Here is a 26,261-nt window from a genome sequence, read left to right as displayed (position 1 = left end):
CGAGTTTGTTGCTTGTTTTGTTTCTAGAGATGTACGAAGAGACCACCGGAAGTGACGTCAACGCTTGCCTTTAAGTCTACACTCTGGGTCGTGTCATCGGCTGAAGCCTCGTTGAAGTTATATCTAAGCGACTAATACTCTTCAACCTCCATCATTAACAATTTTGAAAGCTCTTCGACGTATTTAACATTCACAATTCAATAGAACTTTTATACCAATCGATTTAGTGCCAAGATAGCGGCTTCCACTTTTCCTTTCAGTCCATACTCAGGACATAGAATCACACCTCCTGGGTCGTCACGTGTTGTCATGGCGACGACTAACGGAGTCAGACTCCGAGTGAGAGCTTTAGTCAAATCCAATTCAGAAAAAGTCGATATTTTCCATCTTGAATATGAATGAAAGTTAGACGCATTTATCTAAAACGATGGAGCACCACGATTTGCGTGTCGAGTGGATGCGACAGCGTGTATCTGCAGCTTTTAACTTGACGGAGCCCGAATGTTTCGACGAACTTCTCAGTCGGAACCACAGAGCGGAGGAGGAGAAAATCATCCGGTACTTGAACGAGCGCTCCCAAGTGGACTCAACATCGTGCCTTTTGTTTTTTAAAAGTGTCAGAGAGGAGGAAGTGGACGTTGCTGTTGGTAAGTAAGAGTGAGTTTACATGTCTACATTCAAAATACACACAGAGAATATCACGCTGTGTTTGAACTGAATCCGTGTGAGTCAAAGAGCGAGTCCAGACTGTCGTGTCGACAGTGTTGCTGTAATTTAAAAAAAATGATGTTTTGGTTTGTTAAAAAAAAGCATGATACTCTGGATAAGTCTGATTTTATGATCGATTCTTCCCTGACTTCACTTGTGTCTTTGAATCAACATTTGATCCAGAACACGCGGCGGCCAAGGATTCCTCAGAACCTGAGAAGAACTTGTTGGAGCTGACTTCACACCAAAGGCCTGACCAGAGCTCCACTCAGGTACGGTGAACGAGTCGGCACACTATGATCTCATGGACTCTCTAATCCCCATGACTTCCATGATCAAACTTCTTTTTCCAGGACGGTGAGGTTGGAGTGGTGTATCACACTGAACTCCATGTAGCAGTGGACCAAGTTCCTGAAAGGTTCATGAACTCTAGAACCTTCTATTTCCTCAGGAACACTAACGGTGAGACCAGAATAAGAAGCCACATCCGTCATAACGGACCTAACTTTCACCAGCTGATGTTGTTGACCCGACAGAGACCGCTGTGGAACCGCTGGACATGATGGAGGCCGGCAGCCTGATGCCCCGGGTGTTGGAGTTCGGCCTTCTGAGTGGACATCCTCTGCTGATGCTTCAGAGGAACCTCTCTCATGTATGACATTCCCAGCATGATCAGAAGCCATCGTCAGATGCTATGATACTATGAGCTGCACGGCTGCTCTCCATAGGTGTATGTCCCATCGCTAACTGTCCGCCAGATGAAGCGAGCCGGCGCCGGCTGTCAGAATGTTGCCGATGTAGAGACGGACGGGTCAGTGAAGGCACTTCGAGATGAGCTCCTTAACAGCACACACAAGCTTTTGGCTCAAGTGAACACAACTCTGCAGCAACTTCTCATTCAAGGTGTGTTTGTGGAGTTTGCTCACTACTTGTAAATGGGCTCCCCAGTACGTGCTGACCAACTCTCCCTCCTATCAGTAGAATGCTATAGCATGTGTTTGACGTCTTTTGTTCTCCCGCTGGTCTAGAAAGTTGTGTCACTGAGTTGATGTCATTATAGAAGAGATCAAGCTGGATATTCCTGAGCTTGACTTGGAGCCTGAAGTGGACGATCTGGTCTGCAGCCCTGAGATGGTGGAGAAGTTGGAGCAATGTGCGATGAACTGGCAAACTCAGATTACCATTGTCCTGGAGGAGCAGCATGGCAAAAAGCCAGAGGTTTGTAATACTCAAATATCTATCTATCTATCTGTCTGTCTATCTGTCTGTCTGTTTTTCTCTCTGTCTCTGTCGGTCCGAAAAAAAAAAAACAGTTTAATGTATTTGCAGGCTCCAGGACCTTTGGCTGAGCTGGTGTTTTGGCAGCAGCGTGCGTCAATACTGGGTGCTATAAGTGAGCAACTCAAGCTCCCTGTGGTGCAGAAGATCTTGCAGGTGTTGACTCAAGCAGATGCTGGTGTCCTCGGAACTCTCCTGGAAACAGCTTGTGAGCTGAACAAACACTTCAGAGAGGCAGATGACATCGCACGCTTCCTCAGCACACTCGAACGACACTTCAAGGTGGGATCTTGTTTCTGGACTCACCTCAGTGATGGCCATTAAAACCTTGTTTCCCCTTCAAGAATTTAGCCACGGCAGCCGACTTCAGTACAATGCTGGAGACAATCCCGCCCATGATGAACAGCCTTCAGGTGGTGTGGTTGATCTCGTGCTACAACACTGATGATCGAATGTTTCCTTTGCTGGAGCGAATTGCTTGGCAGCTGTGTGAGCGGGTCGCACAGGGGATCGACGTCCACCTGCTTTTCAGGTACGTTGAGGTCAGGTTTTGGATCTTGGTTTGCATCAGTCATCCTTGCCATCTCCATCAGGGAAGAGAGACAGGCGGCCAAGTCGAAGGTGAGAGACGCCAAGAAGGTCCTGGACCAGTGGAAGTCATCTTTCTCCGCAGTGTCTGCTGAAATAGAAGAAATAGACCGGAGCCCACGCTGGGATTTCGACCGCAGGCGGCTGTTTGACAGGACCGATTACATGGGCTCCGTCTGTCAGGACCTGCTCCTGGTGTTTCAGGTGGGTGTCAGACTTGGTGCCATGCAGCGGAAGCACGTTGTGAAGCCTTTCCCCGTGCAGGTTTTAGAGGAGTTTTCCAACATCTTTGGGCCAGTGCTGAAAGAGGTGACTCGGGACCCAAAACGTGTGGATGAACTGCGTGACACGGTGGAGCAGCTGGTGGGGGCCATGGAGGGAGTTTCTTTTGATCCCTTCAACATGTACAAGATGAGCAGTTGGAAGATAATCATGCAGGACTTCCACAAAGCCGTCCAGGTGGGGAGAGGAGAAGTGGCGCTGTGGCAAGTAGGAGTCTTTTCACTCTCCTGTGTCTTTGGTCAGGACATTGAGGAAGAGGCTATGAACTTCATTGACCAGTCCTTCAAGACACTGCGGTCCTCCGCCGCTGCATTCCACATGCTGCTGAGATTCAAGCACATCCGCTCCAGAGAGCCCATCATTTCTCACCTGATGCGCAGGTTTCACCAGGTTCTGGAGCAGTATTGCAGAGAGGTGAGCCACAGACGTTTGTCCAATCTATCTACCTGGTCTTCAGTTGTTGCCTCTGCCAAGTCATGTGACCATCAGCGTTTGGGTATCTAGCTGCAAATTTAAAATGAATTTCAATGGAATGTGTTGCTAACAAGAACAGATGATAAAACTCGAGTGGCCCTCGGCATTACCGTGCTGTTAGAGTGAGAGTGCTGCAGTGCAAGTTGGTTCTTTCTCACTGCCACAAACTCTGGCTCACTGCTGCCACCTGCTGCTCCATTGAGCTCAATGCTGTCACCGGCAGAAAGTATATTGATGCAAGAAAAACTGCAAATGTTAATGAGTGGCCATTCTGCTCGTGATGAAAACACTTCACTATATTGTACGACGAGCCCTTGTCATTCTCCTTGTTGAAGGTGGACGGCATCAACACGTTGTTTGAGGCAGTGAAAGACAATCCTCCTTTAAACAAGAACGAGCCTCCGGCCGCAGGAGCCATTCGCTGGGGACGTTCCCTCTGCTATGGCATCAAACGCACCATGCTCACCTTCCTGACGGAGCCAGAGATGGAGGAGAGTGACCAAGGCAAAGCTGTACGATCCTTGACCGCCATGCTTTGTGTGTTTATTTAGACCAGTAAAAATTCAAACCACAATCGAACAGTTTTCATTTAGGACTCAATTGACCTAATAACAATGTTTCTTCTGTGCAGCCCGTGATTGAACCGTTTGTTCAACGTGGTGAATCACATAGTCTTCATTGCTTCTTTTTATTTTCCATATTCTCTTCAGGCCATGTATAAATATGAAGAAATGGCAGTGAAGTTGATGAACTATGAAGATAAGAGGTTCAAACAGTGGCTGGCTACTGCTCAGGGACTGTTGCCATCCCTCATGAAAAACACTCTGCTACTCAGAGTTGTGCAGGTTTGTGTGGGTGACTTCACCACCGGCTTTTCTCCGCTAACCTCTGCCTATATACGTATATATATATATATATATATATATCTCTATTCTACCTCCAGGTGAGCTCAGCCCTCACAAGTGGTGAGGTCAGAAGCCTTCGATATGTCGTCAACTTTTCCCCAGAAATCAGGGAAATCATTTCCGAGACCAACAACCTCGTGTCACTGGGCTACTCAGTGCCTGAGCTGATGCAAAACATCGCCCTGCAGGAGCATAAACTCCTCAGGTAAGTGAAGGTGCTGTGATTCGAATTGCGTGCTGCAGACACACTTTTATTTTGAAACCATTCCAGGAACGTTGAAGGTTTGAAGAAGCTTGTCAACCGCTATCACACTGTGATTGACAGCCTGAGTGAGCTGAAGGTTGTCATGCTCGCCCAGCACATCCATGTGGTTCAAGAGAAGCTGGACCTCGGATGCAAGAGGCTCAACTGGAATTGTCTAAGTATGAGGGCCTCCCACAAGTCTTCAACCTGTTGTGACCGTCCTCCTACAGATTGGATGGCTTCCTCTTCTGCTTCAAACATGCCAGCTGTCTTCGCTCCTTGTGCCCCTTTCACCCCTGCTTCTGTTTTGACGCCTGCATTTTACAGTGAATGTTTATTGTGTTTATCTTTCTTAAAACCATTTAGGTATCACAGAGTACATCGAGCAAAGCCATCAGGTTGTTTCCAAACTGGAGTCGCTTGTCAGTCAGGTCCTCAAATATGAGCTGGATGTTGAGTCTAGATTAGCAACCATCGCTATGGCCAACTTGCTTAAATATCCACCCCCAACTCAGCCTACCGGTTTGCCAGGTAAAGTCCACCGCTTTTTTTCCGAAAGAAAAAGAAATCTGTTTGAGAAATGTCATTTCCTTCCAGGAGTGAAGGAGTGGTGCGAGGAGATGGAGCGGGGGAGGTTGAGGACAGTCAACATTCTGGTGAGAAAGTACTCAGAAGTTGGACCTACTCTCACTAAAATGGAGCACTTGATGATGGGAACAAGCAGCGGGAAGTGCAGAGCCATGGCAGACTATTATCTGCTCTGGGAGCACAAGGTGCTGGACGCCTTAACCAAGATGGTGCTGAGGTAATGAGGAGAAATGTTGGCGTGTTGTGTCATGCTCATCAGCAGCTTTCCCACCAGGAATATTCAGGCCTTCAACGCAGTGTTGCTGGGAAACAGCCCGCTGTTCAGCGTCGATGTCGTCCTGTCCGCTCCGAGGATTGTGTTGCAGCCGTCCAGCAGTGAGATCATCCAGCTGATCCGTCAGTGTGTCAGAGACTGTATAGAGAGCACCAAGGTGCGTTGCCGCCCTGATCATTGCCCGAGTTGAGACACACCACTCACCTTTCGCTGTGCTTTCTAGCAATTTGTCCGCTGGATGAATGGCACCTGCGTGGAATGCCCTCCTCAGCGTGTCAGCGGTGAAGAGCAGCCAGTGACTTTCAGCTTTTACAGCGACATCTACCAACATCAGCAGGTCAACGACAGCGCCCTGACCGTATCCCAGAACCTCCACAGGTTGCTGCTCTCTGTCGACCGCTACCTCAGTCACTGGAAACACTACGGGCCGCTGTGGGAGAGAAACAAAGACGTCGTCATGGAGAAGTTTGCGGCGAGAAAACCCTCCTGCGTCATGTTCGACGACAAACTGCAGTTTCTCGCTCACAAGAAGCTGGAGGTGATGGAGGAGCCGCTGCACAGGAGCGAGCATGGCATTCATCTGAACCTGGAGCCACTTGCGCGCACGGTGCAGGAGATGGCCGAGTCCTGGATTTGCTCTTTGGGTCTGCTGCTCAACAGATCTGCCAAGGATGATCTCTTCAACTTGAGGGCGGAACTCATGGTGGTGATCAGTCAGACACACGTCAGATGAGAGTTGATTTGCTGACTTTGCACTGTCTCCGCCTAACAGCAACTTTCAGAGAACCTGCAGCAGCGTCCCGATACTTTTGACAGCCTGAAAAGTGTCCTTGGAACCATCTCGCATGTCCGGGACATGTCCCTGGCTGTTGAGGCCAGTTTCCACGACATCCAGGAGCGATATCGAACCTTGGCCATGTATAACGTCCAGGTAGCACCTCTCTGCTGCCACAATTACGCTAGGAAGCGTTTCTTAACTGCTTTCTGGGGCTTCTCCTGCAGCTTGATAAAGAAGAACTGCAGTTATTAGGTAGCACCAGCCAGGTTTGGAACCACCTGGGTGCCGAGTCCAGACGAGTGGATCACAGTCTGACAGACGTGAAGAAATCGTTTTCAAAGGTTGGACCATCAACTGACCTCTCTCCAGACGAGGCAAGAGAAGTGAACTTGTTTTCTTCCCTTGTGACAAATCCAGACTACGGGTGAGAAGATCGAGGAATTCAAGGAGGACTTGTTGATTTTCACCGAGAGTTTTAACATGCATGGGCCCGGTGCTGTGGGAGACGATTTAGAGAAAGGTACTCGGGCCACTAGCAATGAGGCTGAGCCAGCCGTCATTGGACGTGTCTCCTCTTTAGGTCTGAACATCCTGGAGACATACGAGAGCGATCTTGCCAAGATTGTAGCCAGCCGAGAGGAACTGGCGTATGCCGAGAGGCTGCTGGACCTGCCGGTCACTGTCTACCCCGAGGTTGAGAACATGCAGAAGGATATGAAGGGTTTAAGACAGATTTATGACCTCTACAAGACCCAGCAGGTGTGTGTGTGTGTGAGACGGTGAGCCTTCATGTGGATTCCACTTGTTGATGCATGTTTGCCTTTGCTTCCAGGCTGCAAAGGCAGAGTGGTCTCAGTCTCTTTGGGTGGACTTGGATATCCAGTTGCTCCAGGAGGGAGTCGAGGGTTTCATGAAGAGGCTGAGGCAGCTGCCGAAAGATGTGCGGACGCTTCCTGTTGCTCTGTTCCTCGAAGGCCGAATGAAAGAGTTCCGAGAGTCTCTTCCTCTTCTTCTGGATCTGAAGAACGAAGCTCTGAGAGACAGGTCCGTGAAAATCAATCAATCAATCAATCAATAAGATAGATGAGGCTTCGCCACGGGTGAGCGGGGATGGAGGACCCGACCAAACACAGCTCTGTCAGAGGGACAGGGTTTGAGAGGACAGAGCGGGCTCATTTGAGGTTATGAGGTGGAAACATGTGAACAAAGCATTTCTATCATTTCATATATCATTTACAAAGTTTGTTTTTTCATTTCTCTTCTCATTGTCATGCGTCTGAAATTCTTGCTCGCTTGGCCGCAGACACTGGAAAGACTTGATGGAAAGAACTGAAAGCAGTTTTGAGATGAACCCTGATGTCTTCACGCTGGAGAACATGTTTGCCATGGAGCTTCATAAACATGCAAACGTTATTGGTGACATTGTTACGTCCGCCGTCAAAGAGCGCGCTGTTGAAAAGGTAAGGAATTCTAATTGATCCCCACATCATGGGAGGCAGTCATGAAAGGCCTAGTTTTCACTTCAGCTACGTCTTTGTCGAGGTTTCACGACATTACAGGTTTACATTTGAAATGTAAAAAAAACAACTTCAAGTTGTATAAATGATGTGTTTGTCATATTGTTGGACAGTATGACTTGATCTCTGGGTGTAGGGTTTCATTTACGGAATATAGTGATCGAACAGTCGTCTGAGGAATGATAATTACAATGTATTGTGGATGAGTAGAAACTCCAGATTGGACTCTCATTTTAGGCGATAATATCTCTTTCATTGGAGGTTTGTAATTGAATTGGGAAATTGTCAAGTTGTCCTCACAGTGGCATCTGGCTGCGCCGCAGATGAGCGAACTCTTGAACATTTTTAACCTTACATTTTCTCTCCAATAGCGCAGTCATGGATGTTGTTGTGATGAGACTCCAAACAGTGCTTTGGAACTTACTCGTCACTTGCAGCTGAAAGGGAACTATTCCAAAGTAGAAGTGGGAACTGGTTCCTTCAATCCAGGGTTTGTTTCAAAATGACTGGAGTGACTCAAAGTGAACAAGGAAGTGAAAAGGTGTTTCAAAGTGAGACACCACTAAATCCACTGATGAAGCTTGTCACAGCCGTATGAATAGAATAGCTAATATTTAGTCAGGTAAAAGCTGAAATCCAAAGATATAGATATATAGATCCAAATGTATAGAGTTAGTGCACTGACAAGAAACTCTTTTTCTCTAATGACTTAGTCAGCATGAAGACGCAGACGCCCCGGCTAATTTCTGTGTGTGTGTGTGCGTGCATGCGTGCGTGCGTGCGTGCGTGCGTGCGTGCGTTCTGCCAGGGTGTGACGGAAGTGGTGGACACGTGGGAGAAGATGAAGTTCAACGTTCAGCCCTATTTCAAAGGCACGCAGCAGCGCTCCTTCATCTTGGGTTCGGTGGACGAGATCCTGCAGAGTGTGGACAATGATGCCATGAACTTACAGAGCATGGCAGGCAGCAGATTTGTTGGACCGTTCTTGGACACCATCCAACACTGGGAGAAAAACTTGTCCCTTATCAGCGAGACTATCGAGGTTGGTGACCATTTCTTTTGGCTCGAGCTTTTTCACAAATGCTGTTTTGCACGTCATGCTCAGGTTTGGTTGCTGGTGCAGCGGAAGTGGATGTACTTGGAAAGCATTTTCATTGGTGGAGACATTCGCTCGCAGTTGCCAGAGGAGGCCAATACATTTGATAAGATCGACAAGCAATTTAAAGAGGTGAGTGATGCTCCTCAGTAGAGAGTCATCACACATGTCATTCCGCGTGGTGCTTCATGATCCTCAGATAATGAGCAGCACACTGAACGGTCCCAACATCAAGAGCTGTTGCCTGCGGCCCAACCGACTGGCAGAGCTGCAGGACTTGAGCGATGGCCTGGAACGGAGCCAGAAGAGTCTGAATGACTACTTGGATTCCAAACGGAACGCTTTTCCTCGCTTCTTCTTCATCTCTGACGACGAGCTGCTCAGTATTTTGGGCAGTAGCGATCACACGTGCGTGCAGGAGCACATGATTAAGGTACGACACCTGTTCACATCACAAAGGTGAATGGAGAAACAATGCAATAACTTGTGTGTGTGTGTGCGTGAAATCTGCTTGTATTGGAACCTTCCTCAGATGTACGACAACATTGCGTCGCTGCAATTCCACGTGGAGAGCAGTGGGAGGACAGCTGTGCGAGCCATGGTGTCGGCAGAAGGTGAGGTGATGGAGCTGAAGAAGACCATCCAGGTTGCTGGGAGAGTTGAAGAATGGATGACAGAAGTTCTGTTCGAGATGAGGAGGACGAATAGACTCATTACCAAAGAAGCCATCTTCCATTACTGTGAGGACAGAAGCAGGTGTGTGTGTGTGTGTGTGTGTGTCCATTCACTGTGTGTGTGCTGTGACCATGTTGAATCACTGCTGTGTGTCTCAGAGTGGAGTGGATGATGCTCTATCAGGGGATGGTGGTGCTGGCTGCAAATCAAGTCTGGTGGACGTGGGAGGTGGAAGATGTCTTCAAGAAGATGCAGAGAGGAGAGAAACAGGCTTTAAAGGGTTTTGCCACAAAGATGCACCGACAAATTGACCAGCTGGTGACAAGGATTACACAACCAATGACGAAGAACGACCGAAAGAAGATCAACACAGTCCTCATCATCGACGTCCACGCTCGGGACATCGTGGACAGCTTTGTGCTAAACAGGTAAACCGACCATAGAAGAGGTACTTCATCACAAATATTACCCTGTTTTTTGTTTGTCTCTTTTCTTTTTCAAGCATCACAGATGCACGAGAGTTTGAGTGGGAAAGCCAGCTGAGGTTCTACTGGCTCCGAGAACATGACGACTTATTTGTGCACCAGTGCAGTGCAACCTTCTCTTACGGTTACGAGTACATGGGACTGAACGGCCGATTGGTCATAACCCCTCTGACAGACCGGATCTACCTCACCCTCACACAGGTCAGTCACAGCTACAGGGCTAAACCCAGCAGCCAATGGATTGATGTTCTCCGTCTCTCCTCTAGGCCCTGTCCATGCACCTGGGAGGAGCTCCTGCTGGACCAGCTGGGACAGGAAAAACCGAATCCACCAAAGACTTGGCCAAAGCTTTAGGTCTTCTGTGTTTGGTGACAAACTGTGGAGAAGGCATGGACTACATGGTGAGAAGATAAGTGGAGGAATGCATTTTACCAGTGGCCTACTGTTGAGCTTGTGATTTCATGTTTGTTTCCGCCGTGGGGCAGTTGAAGTGCCTCATGAAGGGCCCGTCTGATGTTGACCTTTCCATATTGACTGACTGATGCTTGCTGCTTCCCTTGGCCTCTTCAGGCTGTGGCGAAGATCTTGGCGGGTCTTGCCCAGTGTGGCGCCTGGGGCTGCTTCGATGAATTCAACCGCATCGACGCGTCTGTGCTCTCGGTCATCTCCTCCCAGATACAGACCATCCGCAACGCTCTGATTCTTCGCCTTAAGACCTTTAATGTAAGGGCTGCCAGATCATAAAGACCAACACAGGTGTGTTGAAAAAAGCTGCTCTTCAGTTTGAAGGTAACGAGATCAGCCTGGACAACAGAATGGGAATCTTCATCACCATGAATCCGGGCTATGCTGGACGCACAGAGCTCCCAGAGTCCATCAAGTCTCTCTTCAGACCTGTTGTTGTTATCGTGCCTGACCTGCAGCAGATCTGCGAGATTATGCTCTTTTCTGAGGGCTTCCTGATGGCCAAGGTGAGGGAAACCACTGGTTGAGTCATGGTCCTGTGATCCTGGCTCTGGTCTCTATATGCTTCTCCTCAGGTGCTTGCTAAAAAGATGACAGTCCTCTACAAACTGGCCAGAGAGCAGCTGTCCAAACAGTGGCATTATGACTTTGGTCTGCGAGCCCTGAAGGCTGTACTGGTGATGGCAGGAGAGCTCAAGAGGGGATGGCCGGACCTCAGCGAGGTAGATTGGACCCCAGCCTAACCCTGACCCAGCGTCCAAGTGTTTGCCCTAACAACCACTGGTCTCAATCCAGGACGTGGTGTTGATGAGGGCTCTCCGAGACATGAACCTGCCCAAGTTCGTCTTTGAGGACGTGCCGCTTTTCCTCGGGCTGATCTCAGATCTGTTCCCTGGACTGGACTGTCCTCGTGTTCACTACCAGGACTTCACCGGCGCTGTGGAACAAATCCTGGCCCAACTGGAGTTCGTTCTCTTACCCCAGCAGGTCTGAGCCCAACTGGCTCCTCCTGTCTTTCTCAGCCACCTCATGATCTCGTTCGTAACTCCAGGTGGATAAAGTGGTGCAGATGTATGAGACCATGATGACACGACACACCACCATGGTGGTGGGACCGACTGGTGGGGGGAAGTCTGTTGTGATCAACACGCTATGTCAGGCTCAGACCAGGTCACTTGCTTCCAAGGTTAAACTAGTGCCTCGAGTCACCTGGTCTGAAGTGTTTATGTCTCATCAGATTGGGGGTTCCCACAAAGCTGTATCCCCTGAACCCCAAAGCAGTCAGTGTGCTTGAACTCTACGGCGTCCTGGACCCCGACACACGGGACTGGAGCGATGGGATTCTTTCTAACATCTTCCGTGACATCAACAAGCCTAGCGACAAGAAGGAGCGCAGGTGGCAAGTGACTCTTAAAGGGAGCCTCTGCTTGTCTACTGTTTCTTTGTGCACTTTTTGATGTCATCAAGTGACACACTTCTCACAGGTACATCCTGTTTGATGGGGACGTTGATGCTCTGTGGGTTGAGAACATGAACTCGGTGATGGATGACAACAAGCTTCTCACGCTGGCTAACGGTGAACGAATCAGGTTACAGAACCACTGTGCTCTGCTGTTTGAGGTTTGTTGCAGCCTGAAGAAAGGTTACATGTACTTATACTACTTAGATTTTCTGCTATGTTTTGTGTTGATCAGACTGACGCCTGCCATGTGTTGCAGGTTGGAGATCTGCAGTATGCATCGCCGGCCACCGTGTCCCGCTGCGGGATGGTGTTTGTTGACCCAAAAAACCTGAGATACATTCCTTACTGGCAGAGATGGTTGCACCGCAGGCCTGCCCGGGTATTTTCAAATCACCTTCACCTTTCACCTTCTTCTACCGCTTATCCGGGGTCGGGTCGCAGAGGCTGCGTTCGGAGCTGGGAAGCCCAAACTACCCGGTCCGCCCAAACCTCCTCCAGCTCCTCCCGGGGGATCCCGAGGCGTTCCCAGGCCAGACCGGAGACATAATCTCTCCAGCGAGTCCTGGGTCTTCCCCGGGGTCTCCTCCCGGTAGGACATGCCCGGAACACCTCCCCAGGGAGGCGTCCAGGGGCATCCGGATCAGATGCCCGAGCCACCTCAGCTGCTTCCTCTGCATGTGGAGGAGCAGCGGCTCCACCCCGAGCTCCTCCCAGATGACCCAACTCCTCACCCTATCTCTAAGGGTGCGCCCAGCCACCCTGCGGAGGAAACTCATCTCAGCCGCTTGTATCCACGATCTCATCCTTTCGGTCATTACCCAAAGCTACCCTTAGCTAACTGTAACCCAACGACCGCATCACTGCTGCCGCTGCACCAACCCGTCTATCAATCTCACGCTCCCCTTTTCCCTCGCTCGAGAACAAGACCCCGAGACACTTAAACTCCACCACTTGGGGCAGGAACTCTCCACCGACCTGGAGAGAGCAAACCACCGTGTTCCGGTCGAGAACCATGGCCTCAGACTTGGAGGTGCTGATCCTCATCCCGGCCGCTTCACACTCGGCTGCAAACCGCCCCAGCGCATGCTGAAGGTCCCGGTCCGATGAGGCCAGCAGGACAACATCGTCCGCAAATAGCAGAGATGAAATTCTGTGGTTCCCGAACCGGATCCCCTCCGACCCCTGGCTACGCCTAGAAATTCTGTCCATAAAAGTGATGAACAGAACCGGTGACAAAGGGCAGCCCTGGCGGAGACCAACATGCACCGGGAACAGGTCTGATTTACTGCCGGCAATGCGAACCATGCTCCTGCTCCGGTCACACAAGGAGCGGACAGCCCCTAGCAGAGGGCCCCATATTCCCGGAGCACCCCCCACAGGACATCGCGAGGGACACGGTCCAACGCCTTCTCCAAATCCACAAAGCACATGTGGACTGCTTGGGCGAACTCCCATGAACCCTTGAGCACCCGATGGAGGGTATAGAGCTGGTCCAGTGTTCCACGACCGGGACGAAAACCACACTGTTCCTCCTGGATCCGAGGTTCGACTATTGGCCGAAGTCTCCTCTCTAGTACCCTGGAATAGACCTTTCCAGGGAGGCTGAGGAGTGTGATCCCCCTATAGTTGGAACACACCCTCCGGTCCCCCTTCTTAAACAGGGGGACCACCACCCCGGTCTGCCAATCCAGAGGCACTGTCCTCGACTGCCACGCGATGTTGCAGAGACGTGTCAGCCACGACCGCCCTACAACATCCAGGGATTTCAGATACTCAGTACGGATCTCGTCCACTCCCGGGGCCCTACCACCGAGGAGCTTACGAACAACCTCGGCGACTTCGGCCCGGGTGATGAGAGAGCCATCCGAGTCCTCAGTCCCCGCTTCCTGAGTGGAAGACGTGACGACAACATCACCAGTCGAGTATTTTCAAATCAATGAGTGTTTATTACAATCGACACATTGTAAACACCTTAGGTGACAGTTGTATGACCATTGTTTAACACGGCTTCATTACTACAAACAATGCCGTCGTTATTTCTTCTAACTTTTCGCAGAGAAAAGGAGCAGAGCGCCCTTATTATTATGATGATTATTTTGGATTAAGCTGTGTTTTTTTTGTTGACTCTACAGGATCAAAAACTATTGAACCTTTTATTTGACAAATACGTCCACACCTCCATTGATATGATCCTGGAAGGTATGGTGGACAACAAACAAGGACCAAAGCTGAAGACTGTTGTGCCTCAGACAGATTTGAATATGGTGGGAATTACTCAGGCAAACGTGCAGCCACGTTGTTTTTGCCTTCTTTCAATGTCATCTGAACATGGTGCGTGTGGTGTAGGTGACCCAGTTATGCCTGACTCTGGACGCTCTGCTCGGCACTGGCAGCTACGGCGCTGATGTCCTTGAGTGTTTTTTTCTGGAAGCATTGTACTGCTCACTGGGAGCCACGTTGCTGGACGACAGCCGGGTCAAGTTCGACGTGCTGGTGAAAAAACTTTCGTGCCTAAAAACGGTGTATGATGAGAGCGCACTGGCAGCGCCGGGGGAGATCCCAGGTAATTGCATAAAAGACTTATGTCCATGTTATAACGTCAGTACATAATATTATCCTCACAAAAGCAGTACAATACTCTTTGACATGCAGGATACCGCCCGACACTCTATGATTTCCACTTTGATGGAGCACAGGAGAAGTGGGTCCCGTGGGATCGTCTGGTCCCCAAATATATCCACAACCCTGATGGGAAGTTTGCTGATATTTTAGGTACGAAAGGTTAGATTATATTCTGACCGTGCAACTTTGACGCTTTACTTCTTGCCGCAGTGCCGACTGTAGATACGACGCGGGCCAGTTGGATCCTTGAGCAGATGGTTAAGGTGAAGGGGTCAGTCCTGTTGGTGGGAGAGTCTGGGACCTCAAAGACTGCCACCATCCATAACTTCCTCAAGAACCAAAGTGCAGAAACTATTGTAAGGGATGATGCCCCATTCTCTTTAGCATCTTCATGAACCAGAGTTTCTTACTTTTCAGATTACCTTGACCATCAACTTCTCGTCCAGGACGACTTCCCTGGACCTGCAAAGAAACCTAGAAGCCAATGTGGAGAAGAGGACCAAAGAGACTTATGGTCCTCCGATGGGCAGAAGGCTCCTGGTGTTTATGGATGACCTGAATATGCCGAAGGTGTTTATACTTGACAGGCTCTTGTCAGTACCGCAGTTTGCCAGACGTCAATGTTTTGCCTCAGGTGGATGCATATGGCACGCAGCAGCCCATCGCACTTCTCAAGCTGCTCTTGGACAAGGGAGGCATATATGACAGAGGAAAGGAGCTGAACTGCAAAACCCTGAAAGACCTGGGCTTCATTGCTGCCATGGGCAAGGCTGGAGGTGGAAGGAACAAAGTCGACCCACGCTTTATCTCGCTCTTCAGCGTCTTCAATATTCCCTTTCCCACACAAGAGTCTCTCCACCACATATACGCCTCCATCATTAGAGGTCACACCAAGGTAAGGGTGGTAGGTTGTGTCACTATTGTCACTGCCTCGTCTCCCAGTTTAACTTTTGAAATCGTTCAAGCCATTCGAAGAGGCTGTCCGGACGGTTTGTGACACCGTCACCTCCTGCACCATTGAACTCTACAACAAGATCGTCAAGGACTTGCCCCCGACTCCGTCCAAGTTCCACTACATATTCAACCTGAGGGACTTGTCGCGGGTCTACAACGGACTGGCCCTCACAGAGCCCGACAGGTCAGGTGGAACCTTGAGGGATGGACGTGTGGCGGAGTGCGGTGAGAACATCTATCATCTCTGCTCCAGGTTTGTGACCGCGCTTCAGTTCGTACGAGTTTGGAGAAATGAGTGTCTGAGGATTTTCCACGACAGACTGATCAATGACGAAGACAAGAACTCGGTAATTAGAGACAGAAGTGAGAACATAAGTGCAGGTCGAGTTTGAGAGCCATGATTGCACTTTCACCCGCAGGTGCAGGAGTATATCAGGACCCTTATAGAGCGGCATTTTAGGTCCGACGTGCAGGCCATCATGAGGGACCCGATTCTGTTTGGAGACTTTGGCACAGCACTCACAGAGTCTGAGCCGAGGGTGTACGAGGAGCTGCAGGACTACGAGGCTTTAAAAGCTCTGTTCCAGGTGCATTTCAAGAAGCTGCGCAGCAGCAGTGTGTTGTGTCCAAATCACCGTTCCTCACTGAGTTCCTCATGAGCAGGAGATCTTAGAAGAATACAACGAAAACAGGTCGCGGATGAACTTGGTGCTGTTTGACGATGCGCTTGAACATCTGACTCGTGTGCACCGCATCATCCGCATTGACCGGGGTCACGCTCTTCTGGTGGGCGTCGCGGGCTCTGGGAAGCAGTCACTTACCAAACTGGCTGCTTTCACTGCTGGCTGCGAGGTGAGTGAAGATGCGACGGCTTCACGTTCACATCCTCCTCTTGATCTACTTTGTAACAACCTCTCGCCAGACGTTTGAAATAGCACTCAGCAGAGGCTACAATGAGACGAGCTTCAGAGAGGACGTCAAGACACTTTACACAAAGCTTGGGATTGACAACAAGAAGACCATCTTTCTGGTCACGGATGCTCACATTGTTGAGGAGGGCTTCCTGGAGCTCATCAATAATATGCTGACTTCAGGTGAGATACTGGAACCTTGTTTTTTTCCATCCGTTGAGACTGAGACGCCTTTGTGCTACAGGAGTCGTCCCTGCCCTGTTTCCTGAGGATGAGCGAGATGCTCTCATCAATCTGCTTCGAGATGAAGCTCTAAAGAATGGAACAGCACCATCTAAAGACGGCGTCTGGCAACATTTTGTCAAGAAATGTTCCAATAATCTTCATATTGTCTTGGCACTGTCTCCAGTTGGAGAAACTTTAAGGACACGATGCCGCAACTTTCCAGGTGCCATTTCTTGACATGATTCAAAGTTGCCGTATTACCAGTCACTCAACACGCTTCTGTATGAGCTTGTTTGTTTCTGTTTCGTGCCAAGGCTTGCTGAACAACACGGTCATCAACTGGTTCCAGCCGTGGCCTCCGCAGGCTCTGCTGGAAGTGGCTCAATCTTTCCTCGGTGTGTATGATGTGCTGTTCGCTGCTTGACTCTACACATGTAAGATTAAGACTTTACAGTGCACTTGTGCATGACTTTTCATGTGCCATGTAAATGTGAAGACATCATCTATTGCTAGCGAGTGAGATAGCAACAATACTAATGAACGCATTATCTTCCGAGTCCCAGCTACACTGGGTGAACGCTGCAAGGTTCCCAGTCTATTGCAGGCACATATATAGTCACCAATAAATGTTGCATTTGGATGGCTCAATCCACATTTCTACTTTTAAGAGACACCACGTGAGTCAGCATCTGCCTCCTGGACACTTACTTGCTGGGTGTTCTGGGCATGTCCAGCGGGGAGGTGGCCTCGGGGCCGACCCAGGAAGAGCAGCTGGAGGATGTGCCTTGGGAGCGGGAAGTCTCTTATCTTCCACCGCCATAATAATAACGTGATAATTACTACATGTCTAAATGAATATATGACAGAAAGGGAAATCCATCCAGTATGTGTGGTTTACAATTTTGTATCGTTGTCTTGTTATCTCGCCTGATCTTTTCTTGTTTTCATCTTCAAGGTGAAAACCCGATGATTCCTGAAGAACATTCCGAGTCAGTCATCGCACACGTCTGCAAGGTCCATGAGTCCGTAGGTGATTACAGCAAGTTGTTCCAGCAGAAACTGAGGCGTTGTAACTTTGTTACCCCAAAAAACTACTTGGACTTCATACACACATATTCCAAACTGCTGGAGGAGAAGGACCGTGATATTTTGGGTAAACTATAAGCAAGGCACGCTGACATTTAAGACAGATGCTTTGCTTTGTGTAGATAATGTTTTGTCTCGGCTCCAGCTCAATGCAAGCATCTTGAAGGAGGCTTGGACAAACTGAAGGAAGCCAGTGAGCAGCTGGCTGAGCTGAATGTCAAGCTGGCAGAGCAGAAGGTGGTGCTTGCAGAGAGGTCCACGGCTTGTGAAGCTCTGCTAGAAGAGATCACCAAAAACACCAGCGTCGGTCAGTTCATGCTGTCAAATATTTCAAGGAAGTCCAAGGTCCCCTCACTGAATTCTAATGTTTCCTGAGTTCAGCCGAAGAGAAAAAGACCCTAGCTGAGGAAAAGGCCGCAGAGATCAATGAGCAGACCAAAGTGATCGCAGTTGAGAAAGCGGAGGCTGAAAGTTCCCTCGCTGATGCTCTTCCTGCTCTGGAGGCTGCTCGTAATGCTCTGCAGGACCTGGAGAAGTCCGATGTGACAGAAATAAGGTGATGAAAAGCATCTCCACCTCTGGTGCCAACTGACTTGCTTCATGCAGATACTGATGCCTGCTCCCCTGGGAAGGTCGTTTGCCAAGCCTCCCAAGCAGGTCCAGGTTGTGTGTGAGTGCATCCTGGTGCTGAGGGGCTACAAGGAGATCAACTGGCAGTCTGCCAAGGGCATGATGTCGGAAGCTCATTTTCTCCGTTCTCTGATGGAGATAGACTGTGATTCCATTAACAACCACCAGGTCCGGACTGTCAAAGGTAGCTTCCTAAAGAAGGGCTTGGTGTTTTCATACAGAGTGCTGGTTTCAGTGCTGACTCTCTGTGTTCAGGCTTCCTCAAGACCCTTCAGACTTCCTTCGAGGAGATGCGTGGAATCAGCAGAGCAGGCTCGGGGATGTTCAAGTTCGTCGAGGCCATTATGGGATATTGTGATGTTGCACGAGAGATAAAACCAAAACGAGACAAAGTAATATTGAATGTGTGGCATCTGTCAGAAATCTATGGGGTTGGAAATGTGAGCATGTTTCCTGCAGGTGGCACGGTTGGAGAAGAACTTCTTTCAGAGTAAACAGGAGCTGGAACACATTGAGGGCGAGCTTTGCGACATCCAGAGAGAGCTCAAGGCTCTCGGTGAGAAGTATCAATCTGCTATCGAGGGAAAACAGCTGTTGCAAGAGGAGGCCGAGCTCATGGAGAAGAGACTGGTCGCTGCAGACAAACTCATTAGCGGTCTGGACTCTGAGAACGTGAGGTAAGCTCCTGAAATGAATCAGTTGTTCAGAGTCCCCCCTAATCTTGTCATGCACTTCAAGATGGTCGGAGGACTTGCAGGACTTGAAGGAGCGGCGCGTGCGACTCCTGGGTGACTGCTTACTCTCGTCAGCCTTTCTGAGCTACGAAGGAGCGTTCAGCTGGGACTTCAGGAACGAGATGCTCTATGGTGTGTGGGTGCAAGATGTGCAGCAGCGAGGAATCCCGCTCAGTCGACCTTTCAAAGTTGAACATTTGCTCACAGATGAGGTAGAAGTCAGCAGGTAAGAGAGGGGCCCTCAGTTTGCTTTCATATGTGCTGAAAGGTCCTGATCGACGCCTGCCTTTCAGATGGGGGTCCGAAGGTTTGCCTCCGGATGAGCTGTCGGTGCAGAATGGCATCCTCACCACGAGGGGGAGCCGTTTCCCCTTGTGCATTGACCCCCAGCAGCAGGCGCTGAACTGGATTAAGAAGAAAGAGGAAAATAATCACCTAAAGGTTCAACATGATTTCTTTATTACATTTACATACCCTAACTTAAAACATGGAGTCAGCTGTCCGAGGTTGAGACGAAGTGCGTGACGATGCACAGCAGGTCACAGAGGCTCACTTTGGGGAGGCAGTGTTTTACTTCTGGTCTCTGGTGAAGCTCTGTGACAACCTTCTCCTCTCCGCACAGATTTCTTCTTTCAATGATCCAGACTTCCTGCAACAACTGGAGATGGCTGTGAAATACGGATATCCATTCCTTTTCCAAGATGTGGATGAGTACATCGACCCTGTCATTGACAACGTTCTGGAAAAGAATGTGAAGGGATCAGAGGGAAGGCAAGTGGTCACACTGGGAGACAAGGAGGTGGACTATGATCCGAACTTTAGGCTCTACCTCAACACCAAACTGGCCAACCCTAAATACTCCCCGTCTGTGTTCGGAAAAGCCATGGTCATTAACTACACTGGTGAGTCACCACAACGTACTGAGGAGCTCAACGTACAAATAGCTTTCATAAACGAGTGTCTGGCCTTGCATGTGTCTAGTGACCCCCAGGGGCCTGGAGGACCAGTTGCTCAGTGTGATCATGGGCTTTGAAAAAAGGGAATTAGAGGAACAGCGAGGAAATTTAATCCAGGAGACAAGCCACAATAAGAAGCTGCTGAAGAACCTCGGGGACTCTCTGCTCAGGGAACTGGCCACATCCACAGGCAACATGTTGGACAACAAAGAGCTAGTCCACACTCTTGAGGAGACCAAGGCCAAAGCTAGTGAGGTCTGTGTGACAACTGTGAGTCTCTCCAGTGTTTTGTATAAGTGGTTAAACATCAACAAATGATTGTCAGGTGTTTGAGAAGCTCAAGCTGGCTGAGGAAACGTCTGCCGACATCGATAAACTCAGAGATGGCTACAGAGCTGCCGCAAAACGGGGAGCCATCTTGTTCTTTGTGCTGACGGAAATGGCTCTGGTGAACAGCATGTACCAGTACTCACTCACTTCCTACCTGGAGGTGTTTGACTTCTCCCTGCGTAAGTCTCTGCCGGACCCTGTCTTGTCTCGAAGACTGAGGAACGTCGTGGACGCTTTAACGTACAATATCTACAACTACGGCTGCACAGGTAACACCTCATTATACTCACGACAAGTGATCAGATTTGGGGTTAGAGCAAACGTTGACTTTCCAGGTCTGTTTGAGAAACACAAGCTGCTCTTTGCCTTCACCATGACGCTTAAGATCGAGCAGGCAGAGGGTCGAGCACCGCAGGAGGAGCTGGAGTTCTTCATCAAAGGTAACTATACTGTTATTACATCGTCGTATGCTAACGGTGTAGTTGCATATGGATGAGCCGTAAACTTGTGTGTGTAAAGGTCATCTGTCCCTGGAGAAGGGCAAACGCAAAAAGCCCAGCGACTGGTTGCCAGATCAGGGTTGGGAAGACGCGTTAAAGCTTGCAGAGTTGTTTCCTGAGCAATTCTGCTCTTTGCCTGGCGATGTGGAGGAAGCTGCAGCTGCTTGGAAGCAGGTAAGCCCTCACCTTGGGTTGCACAGTCTGATTGTCACAGTGTGTTGTCCTCCACAGTGGTATGACTTGGACGCACCAGAACAAGCACCCTTGCCCATGAACTACGAGGAGAGCCTGTCAGCTTTCCAGAAGCTTCTCCTCCTTCGATGTTTCCGTGTGGACCGAGTCTACAGAGCCGTGTCGGACTACATCACTGTCACCATGGGCGAGAGGTGATTGAGACTTGCCTCCTTTGACCTAACCAGATGTGGTATGGTTCAACTTCTGTCCCATTTTCTCCCAGATTCGTGCAGCCTCCCGTCATCAGCTATGAAGCAATTCTGGATCAGAGCACGCCTTGTTCACCCATCGTCTTCATCCTGAGTGCGGGCTCTGATCCAGCTGGTGAGCTCATGAACCTGGCCGAGAGGTCGGGATTTGAAGGCAACAAGTTCAAGGTCCTGTCGATGGGTCAGGGACAAGAGAAGGTAGCAAACACTTTCCTTCAACAAGGTTTCCTAAATGGCATGAGGAAATGCGCTTCATGCCTCGTGCCTCTGAAGGTTGCCCTGCAGCTACTGGAAATGGCCGTCACTCGGGGGCAGTGGTTGATGCTCCAAAACTGCCACCTGTTGGTTAAATGGCTAAAAGATCTGGAGAAGACCCTGGAGAGGATCACGAAGGCCCAGCCCAACTTCCGCCTGTGGCTGACCACCAATCCAGTCAAAGACTTCCCTGTTGGCATCCTGCAAAAGTCCCTGAAGGTCACCTTTATTTCTGACGTTGTTCTTTTGAAGACCAATGTGTTCAAAAGATGCGCTCCTCAACTGTTCCCAGGTTGTGACTGAGCCTCCAAACGGACTCAAGCTGAACATGAGAGCCACCTATTCTAAAATCTCCCGCGAGACCTTGTCTGCCTGCCCTCATCCAGCGTTCCGCAGCCTCGTGTACGTCTTGACCTTCTTCCACGCGGTGGTGCAGGAGAGGCGGAAGTATGGCAAAATGGGTTGGAATGTTCCGTACGACTTCAATGAGTCAGACTTTTTCGTAAGGGAGCCTCACTAGAGCTTGGGATTCACGTGAAACCATGAGTGTCAGCAGTATACGCTTCCCTTCAGGTGTGTATGGAAATCCTGAAGACCGCCCTGACCCGCGCTCACAAGCAGGCCGACAGCAACATACCGTGGGGTAGTTTAAAATACCTCATTGGCGAGGTGAGCCGTTATGCTTTTATTGCCATTTCTGTCGCGTTACAATGTGACGTTGTCTTCCACAGGTGATGTACGGAGGGCGAGCCATTGACGCCTTCGACCGGCGGATCCTGACCACCTACATGGATGAATACCTCGGAGACTTCCTCTTCTATAGCTTTCGCCGTTTTCACTTCTTCAGTGAAAAAGATGTGGACTATAAGATTCCTCCTCCTGGACCCAAACAAGTATATGTTGGTGAGTATATTGTCAGGAACCACGTGTGCATGGAACCCAAGTGGGAGTGGTGACCAGCAGGAGAGACTCAACCATGAGAATAATGTTCAACACGTTATTCATTTTGACAATGATACAAAGGAACTGACAGAAGGATGACCCGAGGGCGTCACTGAACTGGGAGCTAACAGGAACAGAAACGAGTGATAAATCTGGGAACAGAGCGCCGACACACGAGAACACAGGGTCACACAGCGGCCAGTCACTCACGCAGTCCAAGCAAGTCCAGCAACACAAAATACACTTGACTCAATCGTGGTGAGCTAACGTACAACAGAAAGTAACGTGGTGGTCAAAACTCACGGGGACAAGGGAGGAAACAAGTGCAACCAAAAATGAGCTGGCGGTGCAAACACGCACACACAGCTGAGGAAACAGGGAGAACAAAGGGAGAGAGGACAGAACTGACTCAAGGATCAGGAAGCAAACACTTTGGGGAAACGGGCCTAGAACAAGCCAGCGAGAGCCAAGGGACCTGCCTGGGAGCAGGGAGGATCTGGCTCACAGCACTGGGACAGCAGAGCAACCGAGCAGGTGACGCTGACTGAGCTGTCAGTCCCAGCTGTGGGCCATGAGCAGATCAAGCTCAGGTGGACACGTGGGGGAGAAGACAGGAAATGAAGCGAAAAATAAGAGCAGATCATGACAGATATGCTGTTGCCATGGACGCTGTGTGTTCTGTGTTTCACAGATGAGATTGAGAGTCTGCCACTGGCCGATAGTCCCGAGGTGATGGGTCTTCACTCCAATGCAGAGATAGGATACTACACACTGGCGGCTAAAGACATGTGGAGACACCTGATCGACCTGCAGCCTCAGACGAGTATGCTCTTTCCCAAAGTCGTTAATATCACTAGGTAATGGCTGTCGTCAACAACTGTTTACGGATTTCAGGTGAATCTGGAAGAAGCCTCAGTCGGGATGAGTACATCAGTCAGGTGACCCAGGACATTCAGAACAAGCTGCCCAAGCTCTTCCACTTGGACGTGATTCGGAACAAAATTGGAGCCGACATCTCGCCAACATCTGTGGTGCTTCTTCAAGAACTGGAACGTTTCAACAAACTGCTCGAGCGCATGAAACGCTCCCTGTCAGAGCTGCAGCGGGTGAGTAAGCACGAGTGGCAAGGTGGCGCCAAGAGGCTGATCCGCTGTCGCTCGGCAGGCTCTCCTTGGCGAGGTGGGCATGAGCACTGAACTAGATGAGCTTTCTCGGGCTCTGTTCAACGGGCACATCCCGGCCATTTGGAGGAAACTGGCACCCGATACTCTGAAGTCTCTTGGCAGCTGGATGAGTCATTTCAACCGCCGTTACGAGCTGTACGAGTCCTGGGTGAGGGGGAGATGTTGACAGATCTTTCCTGACTGTGTAGGACACAGAGGTAACTTAACGGACTTATCACCTGCAGGTAGATAATGGTGAGCCAAAGGTCATGTGGCTCTCAGGACTACATATTCCAGAGTCCTACCTGACAGCTCTGCTACAAGCAGCATGTCGGAAGAACGGTTGGCCTCTGGACCTCTCCACGCTCTACACACAGGTGACCCGCTACCGAAGCGAGGAGGAAATCAGCCAGAAACCTGGGCAAGGTAACAGCAGCGACTTCATGGAATGTGGACAGCTTTCTTACAAGGGGGTTTGCGCAGGCTGCTTCATTTCCGGGATGTACCTGGAGGGGGCAGACTGGGACATGGAGAAAGGCTGTCTGGTGAGGTGTAAACCCAAAGTTCTGGTCTCAGAGCTGCCCATTCTTAAAGTGGTACCGACTGAAAGCCATCGGCTGAAGTTGCAGGTGCGCACTGTAACCCACACTCACGCTCGCTCTCGCTGCTTCTTTGCTAATCCTCATTTCCTGTCTCACCACAGAACACACTGAGGACGCCGGTCTACACCACGTCTCTGCGGAGGAATGCGATGGGAGTGGGACTGGTTTTTGAAGCAGACTTGTTCACCACTGAGCACATCTCTCACTGGGTCCTGCAGGGCGTCTGTTTGTGTCTCAACACTGACTAAATTCAAGTGTCATTGAAGATGTAACACAATCATAAATACAGCCACACAGGTGGAGGACTATTTCCATGTCACTCACTTCTCACTAGAGGGCAGTGCGTCACACCGGACCTGGTTATTGACGAAGGTTCACCTGGAGTCTCTTTTTGACACGCAGTATTTTGAGGCCTGAATGACAATCTGAGTGACACAAACTTAACACATCTGATGCCATCAACTCTCTTCGCTGTCTGGGGCACCTTCATCAGCATCGCCTTGCTTGTGTAAAGGTCTACAGACAATACTGGTGAGGCTGGCTGTGACCTCAATACTATTTGGCTTGAGGAGAATGAAGAGAGCCGAGAGAATATGTTTCATCACTGCAAGTTGGGTGACATTCTTACTCACAAGCCTCTTGCGAGGAAACATTCGATCAAACGGGTCCTGATCCTGACGGCAATGAGACTCTGGCTAAAGGTGCTCTCCGTCTCCCCGCCAAACAATGCAGCTTTGACAAGTCTGTGTGCGCTGCAGTTTCCTCTCCTCAGATGAGATAAAAGTCAGACTTCATCCCCTCTCCTCTACTCTCAAGATGGTCAATAACCATCATCAAGTCGACGCCCCAAATGAAGTAGCTGGTTCAGTCCAAGAGTGTAGAAAACAAGAGGACTGGGAGTGAGGTGGCATTGACAGATGCTTCGTTCAATTTCTTGAGGTCATATTTGTGTTCTGCTGTATCTGATTTACGGTGGTCCACGTTTCATGACAATCTCGGTGACCCTCCACCCTCCTCGTGTTTGTGGTGATGGAGAGCAGGTGAGGTCACTCCAGTGCAAGGTCCTCTCTGTTGAAAGTGCCCGTCAGTAACTGTCAACATAAAACATGATGACTGAGCCAATGACAACCTTCATCTGACAGTGTCCTGCAGCATCTGTGCAGTTGGGAGCCAAAGTCACTCCCGAAAATTAAAATAGGAGGCTGGTGTCCTTTAGTACTTTTAGGCCTGGAACAGGGGACATTAGAGGCACTGAATAGAGGCACGATAAAGGTTCATCTCACAACCACTGATTCCTTTTTCCATTTTTCTGTGTGCCCTCTGAAGGTCTTCAGAGGGGTTGAAATAATTCATCCACAACTTCCTGCTAAATGCACTGGGATCTTCCTTAAGTTCCCGTGGAACTTTTTTCCCCTCTCCTTTGAAAACCTCGCATTTACTTCAAGGCAATACTCATAACGTGTTAGAAAAAAGCTGCTGTGAAGGGTGCTGTGCTTTTCCTCGTTTCAAGAGGGATTTAACAAGTTTGCAGGATGAAACCTTTACATACCATGGAATGTGAAAGATCCGTGTTCATCAAAGTAGGAGTCAGTTAGTTTCAGTAATAACTCCTGCACAATGCCTTACGTGTTTGTTTGATGTTTCACGGCGTGACCAGGACTGGCCGCACGACCGCTGCTGGTTTTTCAGTTTCAGCCAGGTTCCACTCCTCCGACACTGCTGGAAAACCACTCAGATCTATTCCCAACAACTTCTATGTCCCTCAGAATGTGTGAATCCACATTTTGCCACGGACACTAACAAAGTCCTTTTGGAAAGAATGTAGCTGAACTTAATGTTGTCCACGACAAGAACGAAAACACACACTCATGGACTGAGAGGGAGACTAGCTTGACTCGTTTCAGGGTCCTTGGAGCTGCTCTAAATGCATCTGTAATTACTATCTTTGATCCTTTCACTCTGCGACTGAGTTCCTGGCAGCGAGACGGCCATTTTCTAAACTTCCATGAAATGTAAATTTTATGGTTCTGTGTTTATGGGAGGAAAAAAAAAAACTTTTGGCGTACTTCGGTACACCGTGGCATCAAGA

At 49.6% G+C, this 26,261-nt stretch overlaps 1 protein-coding gene across 3 annotated transcripts; it reads left to right on the top strand.

Annotated features, from left to right (window-relative positions):
- The first annotated feature begins 363 nt into the window (after window positions 1-363).
- On the top strand, window positions 364-25,554 carry dnah10 (dynein axonemal heavy chain 10). Of its 3 annotated transcripts, XM_053871646.1 has the most exons (78): window positions 364-647; window positions 892-980; window positions 1,062-1,170; window positions 1,245-1,360; window positions 1,437-1,611; window positions 1,769-1,926; window positions 2,038-2,268; window positions 2,331-2,518; window positions 2,580-2,778; window positions 2,839-3,033; window positions 3,100-3,270; window positions 3,666-3,842; window positions 4,041-4,175; window positions 4,274-4,440; window positions 4,507-4,658; window positions 4,846-5,010; window positions 5,077-5,284; window positions 5,342-5,498; window positions 5,565-6,044; window positions 6,114-6,272; window positions 6,344-6,460; window positions 6,537-6,639; window positions 6,700-6,878; window positions 6,952-7,163; window positions 7,423-7,579; window positions 8,445-8,678; window positions 8,742-8,864; window positions 8,932-9,165; window positions 9,265-9,488; window positions 9,566-9,835; window positions 9,910-10,093; window positions 10,159-10,293; window positions 10,463-10,615; window positions 10,675-10,863; window positions 10,933-11,079; window positions 11,153-11,344; window positions 11,409-11,527; window positions 11,595-11,753; window positions 11,842-11,977; window positions 12,076-12,198; window positions 13,952-14,083; window positions 14,166-14,382; window positions 14,472-14,591; window positions 14,652-14,797; window positions 14,859-15,011; window positions 15,076-15,336; window positions 15,407-15,579; window positions 15,649-15,742; window positions 15,815-15,982; window positions 16,059-16,247; window positions 16,318-16,489; window positions 16,551-16,754; window positions 16,846-16,926; window positions 17,487-17,684; window positions 17,763-17,924; window positions 17,999-18,173; window positions 18,250-18,431; window positions 18,503-18,639; window positions 18,707-18,924; window positions 18,986-19,207; window positions 19,275-19,422; window positions 19,604-19,883; window positions 19,963-20,192; window positions 20,263-20,536; window positions 20,603-20,707; window positions 20,787-20,941; window positions 20,999-21,153; window positions 21,225-21,408; window positions 21,484-21,684; window positions 21,758-21,967; window positions 22,039-22,134; window positions 22,197-22,368; window positions 23,099-23,230; window positions 23,302-23,513; window positions 23,572-23,739; window positions 23,816-23,996; window positions 24,054-24,199; window positions 24,274-25,554. In XM_053871646.1, exons 1-78 carry the CDS (start codon window positions 428-430, stop codon window positions 24,418-24,420), a joined length of 13,641 nt encoding a protein of 4,546 aa, XP_053727621.1. In that variant the 5' UTR covers window positions 364-427; the 3' UTR covers window positions 24,421-25,554. The 3 variants fall into 3 exon arrangements, with proteins under 3 accessions (XP_053727621.1, XP_053727620.1, XP_053727622.1); XM_053871645.1 differs by having other exon boundaries at window positions 6,537-6,878; XM_053871647.1 differs by lacking the exons at window positions 24,054-24,199; window positions 24,274-25,554 and having other exon boundaries at window positions 6,537-6,878; window positions 23,572-23,726; window positions 23,816-23,890.
- The last annotated feature ends 707 nt before the right edge of the window (window positions 25,555-26,261 follow it).

Source organism: Synchiropus splendidus, chromosome 7 (genome assembly GCF_027744825.2).
Source record: "Synchiropus splendidus isolate RoL2022-P1 chromosome 7, RoL_Sspl_1.0, whole genome shotgun sequence".
In the NCBI taxonomy this organism is placed as follows: domain Eukaryota; kingdom Metazoa; phylum Chordata; class Actinopteri; order Syngnathiformes; family Callionymidae; genus Synchiropus; species Synchiropus splendidus.
The sequence above is the reverse complement of the archived record's forward strand: the minus strand, read 5'-3'. Positions and strand labels throughout refer to the sequence as shown.

Coding starts and splice junctions, on each gene's coding strand:
- dnah10 (XM_053871645.1), top strand. CDS start 428: ATGGAGCACCACGATTTGCGTGTCGAGTGGATGCGACAGCGTGTATCT. Junction 15,580..15,648: donor GCCCTCACAGAGCCCGACAG/GTCAGGTGGAAC, acceptor TCTCTGCTCCAG/GTTTGTGACCGCGCTTCAGT. Junction 24,200..24,273: donor GCCATCGGCTGAAGTTGCAG/GTGCGCACTGTA, acceptor GTCTCACCACAG/AACACACTGAGGACGCCGGT.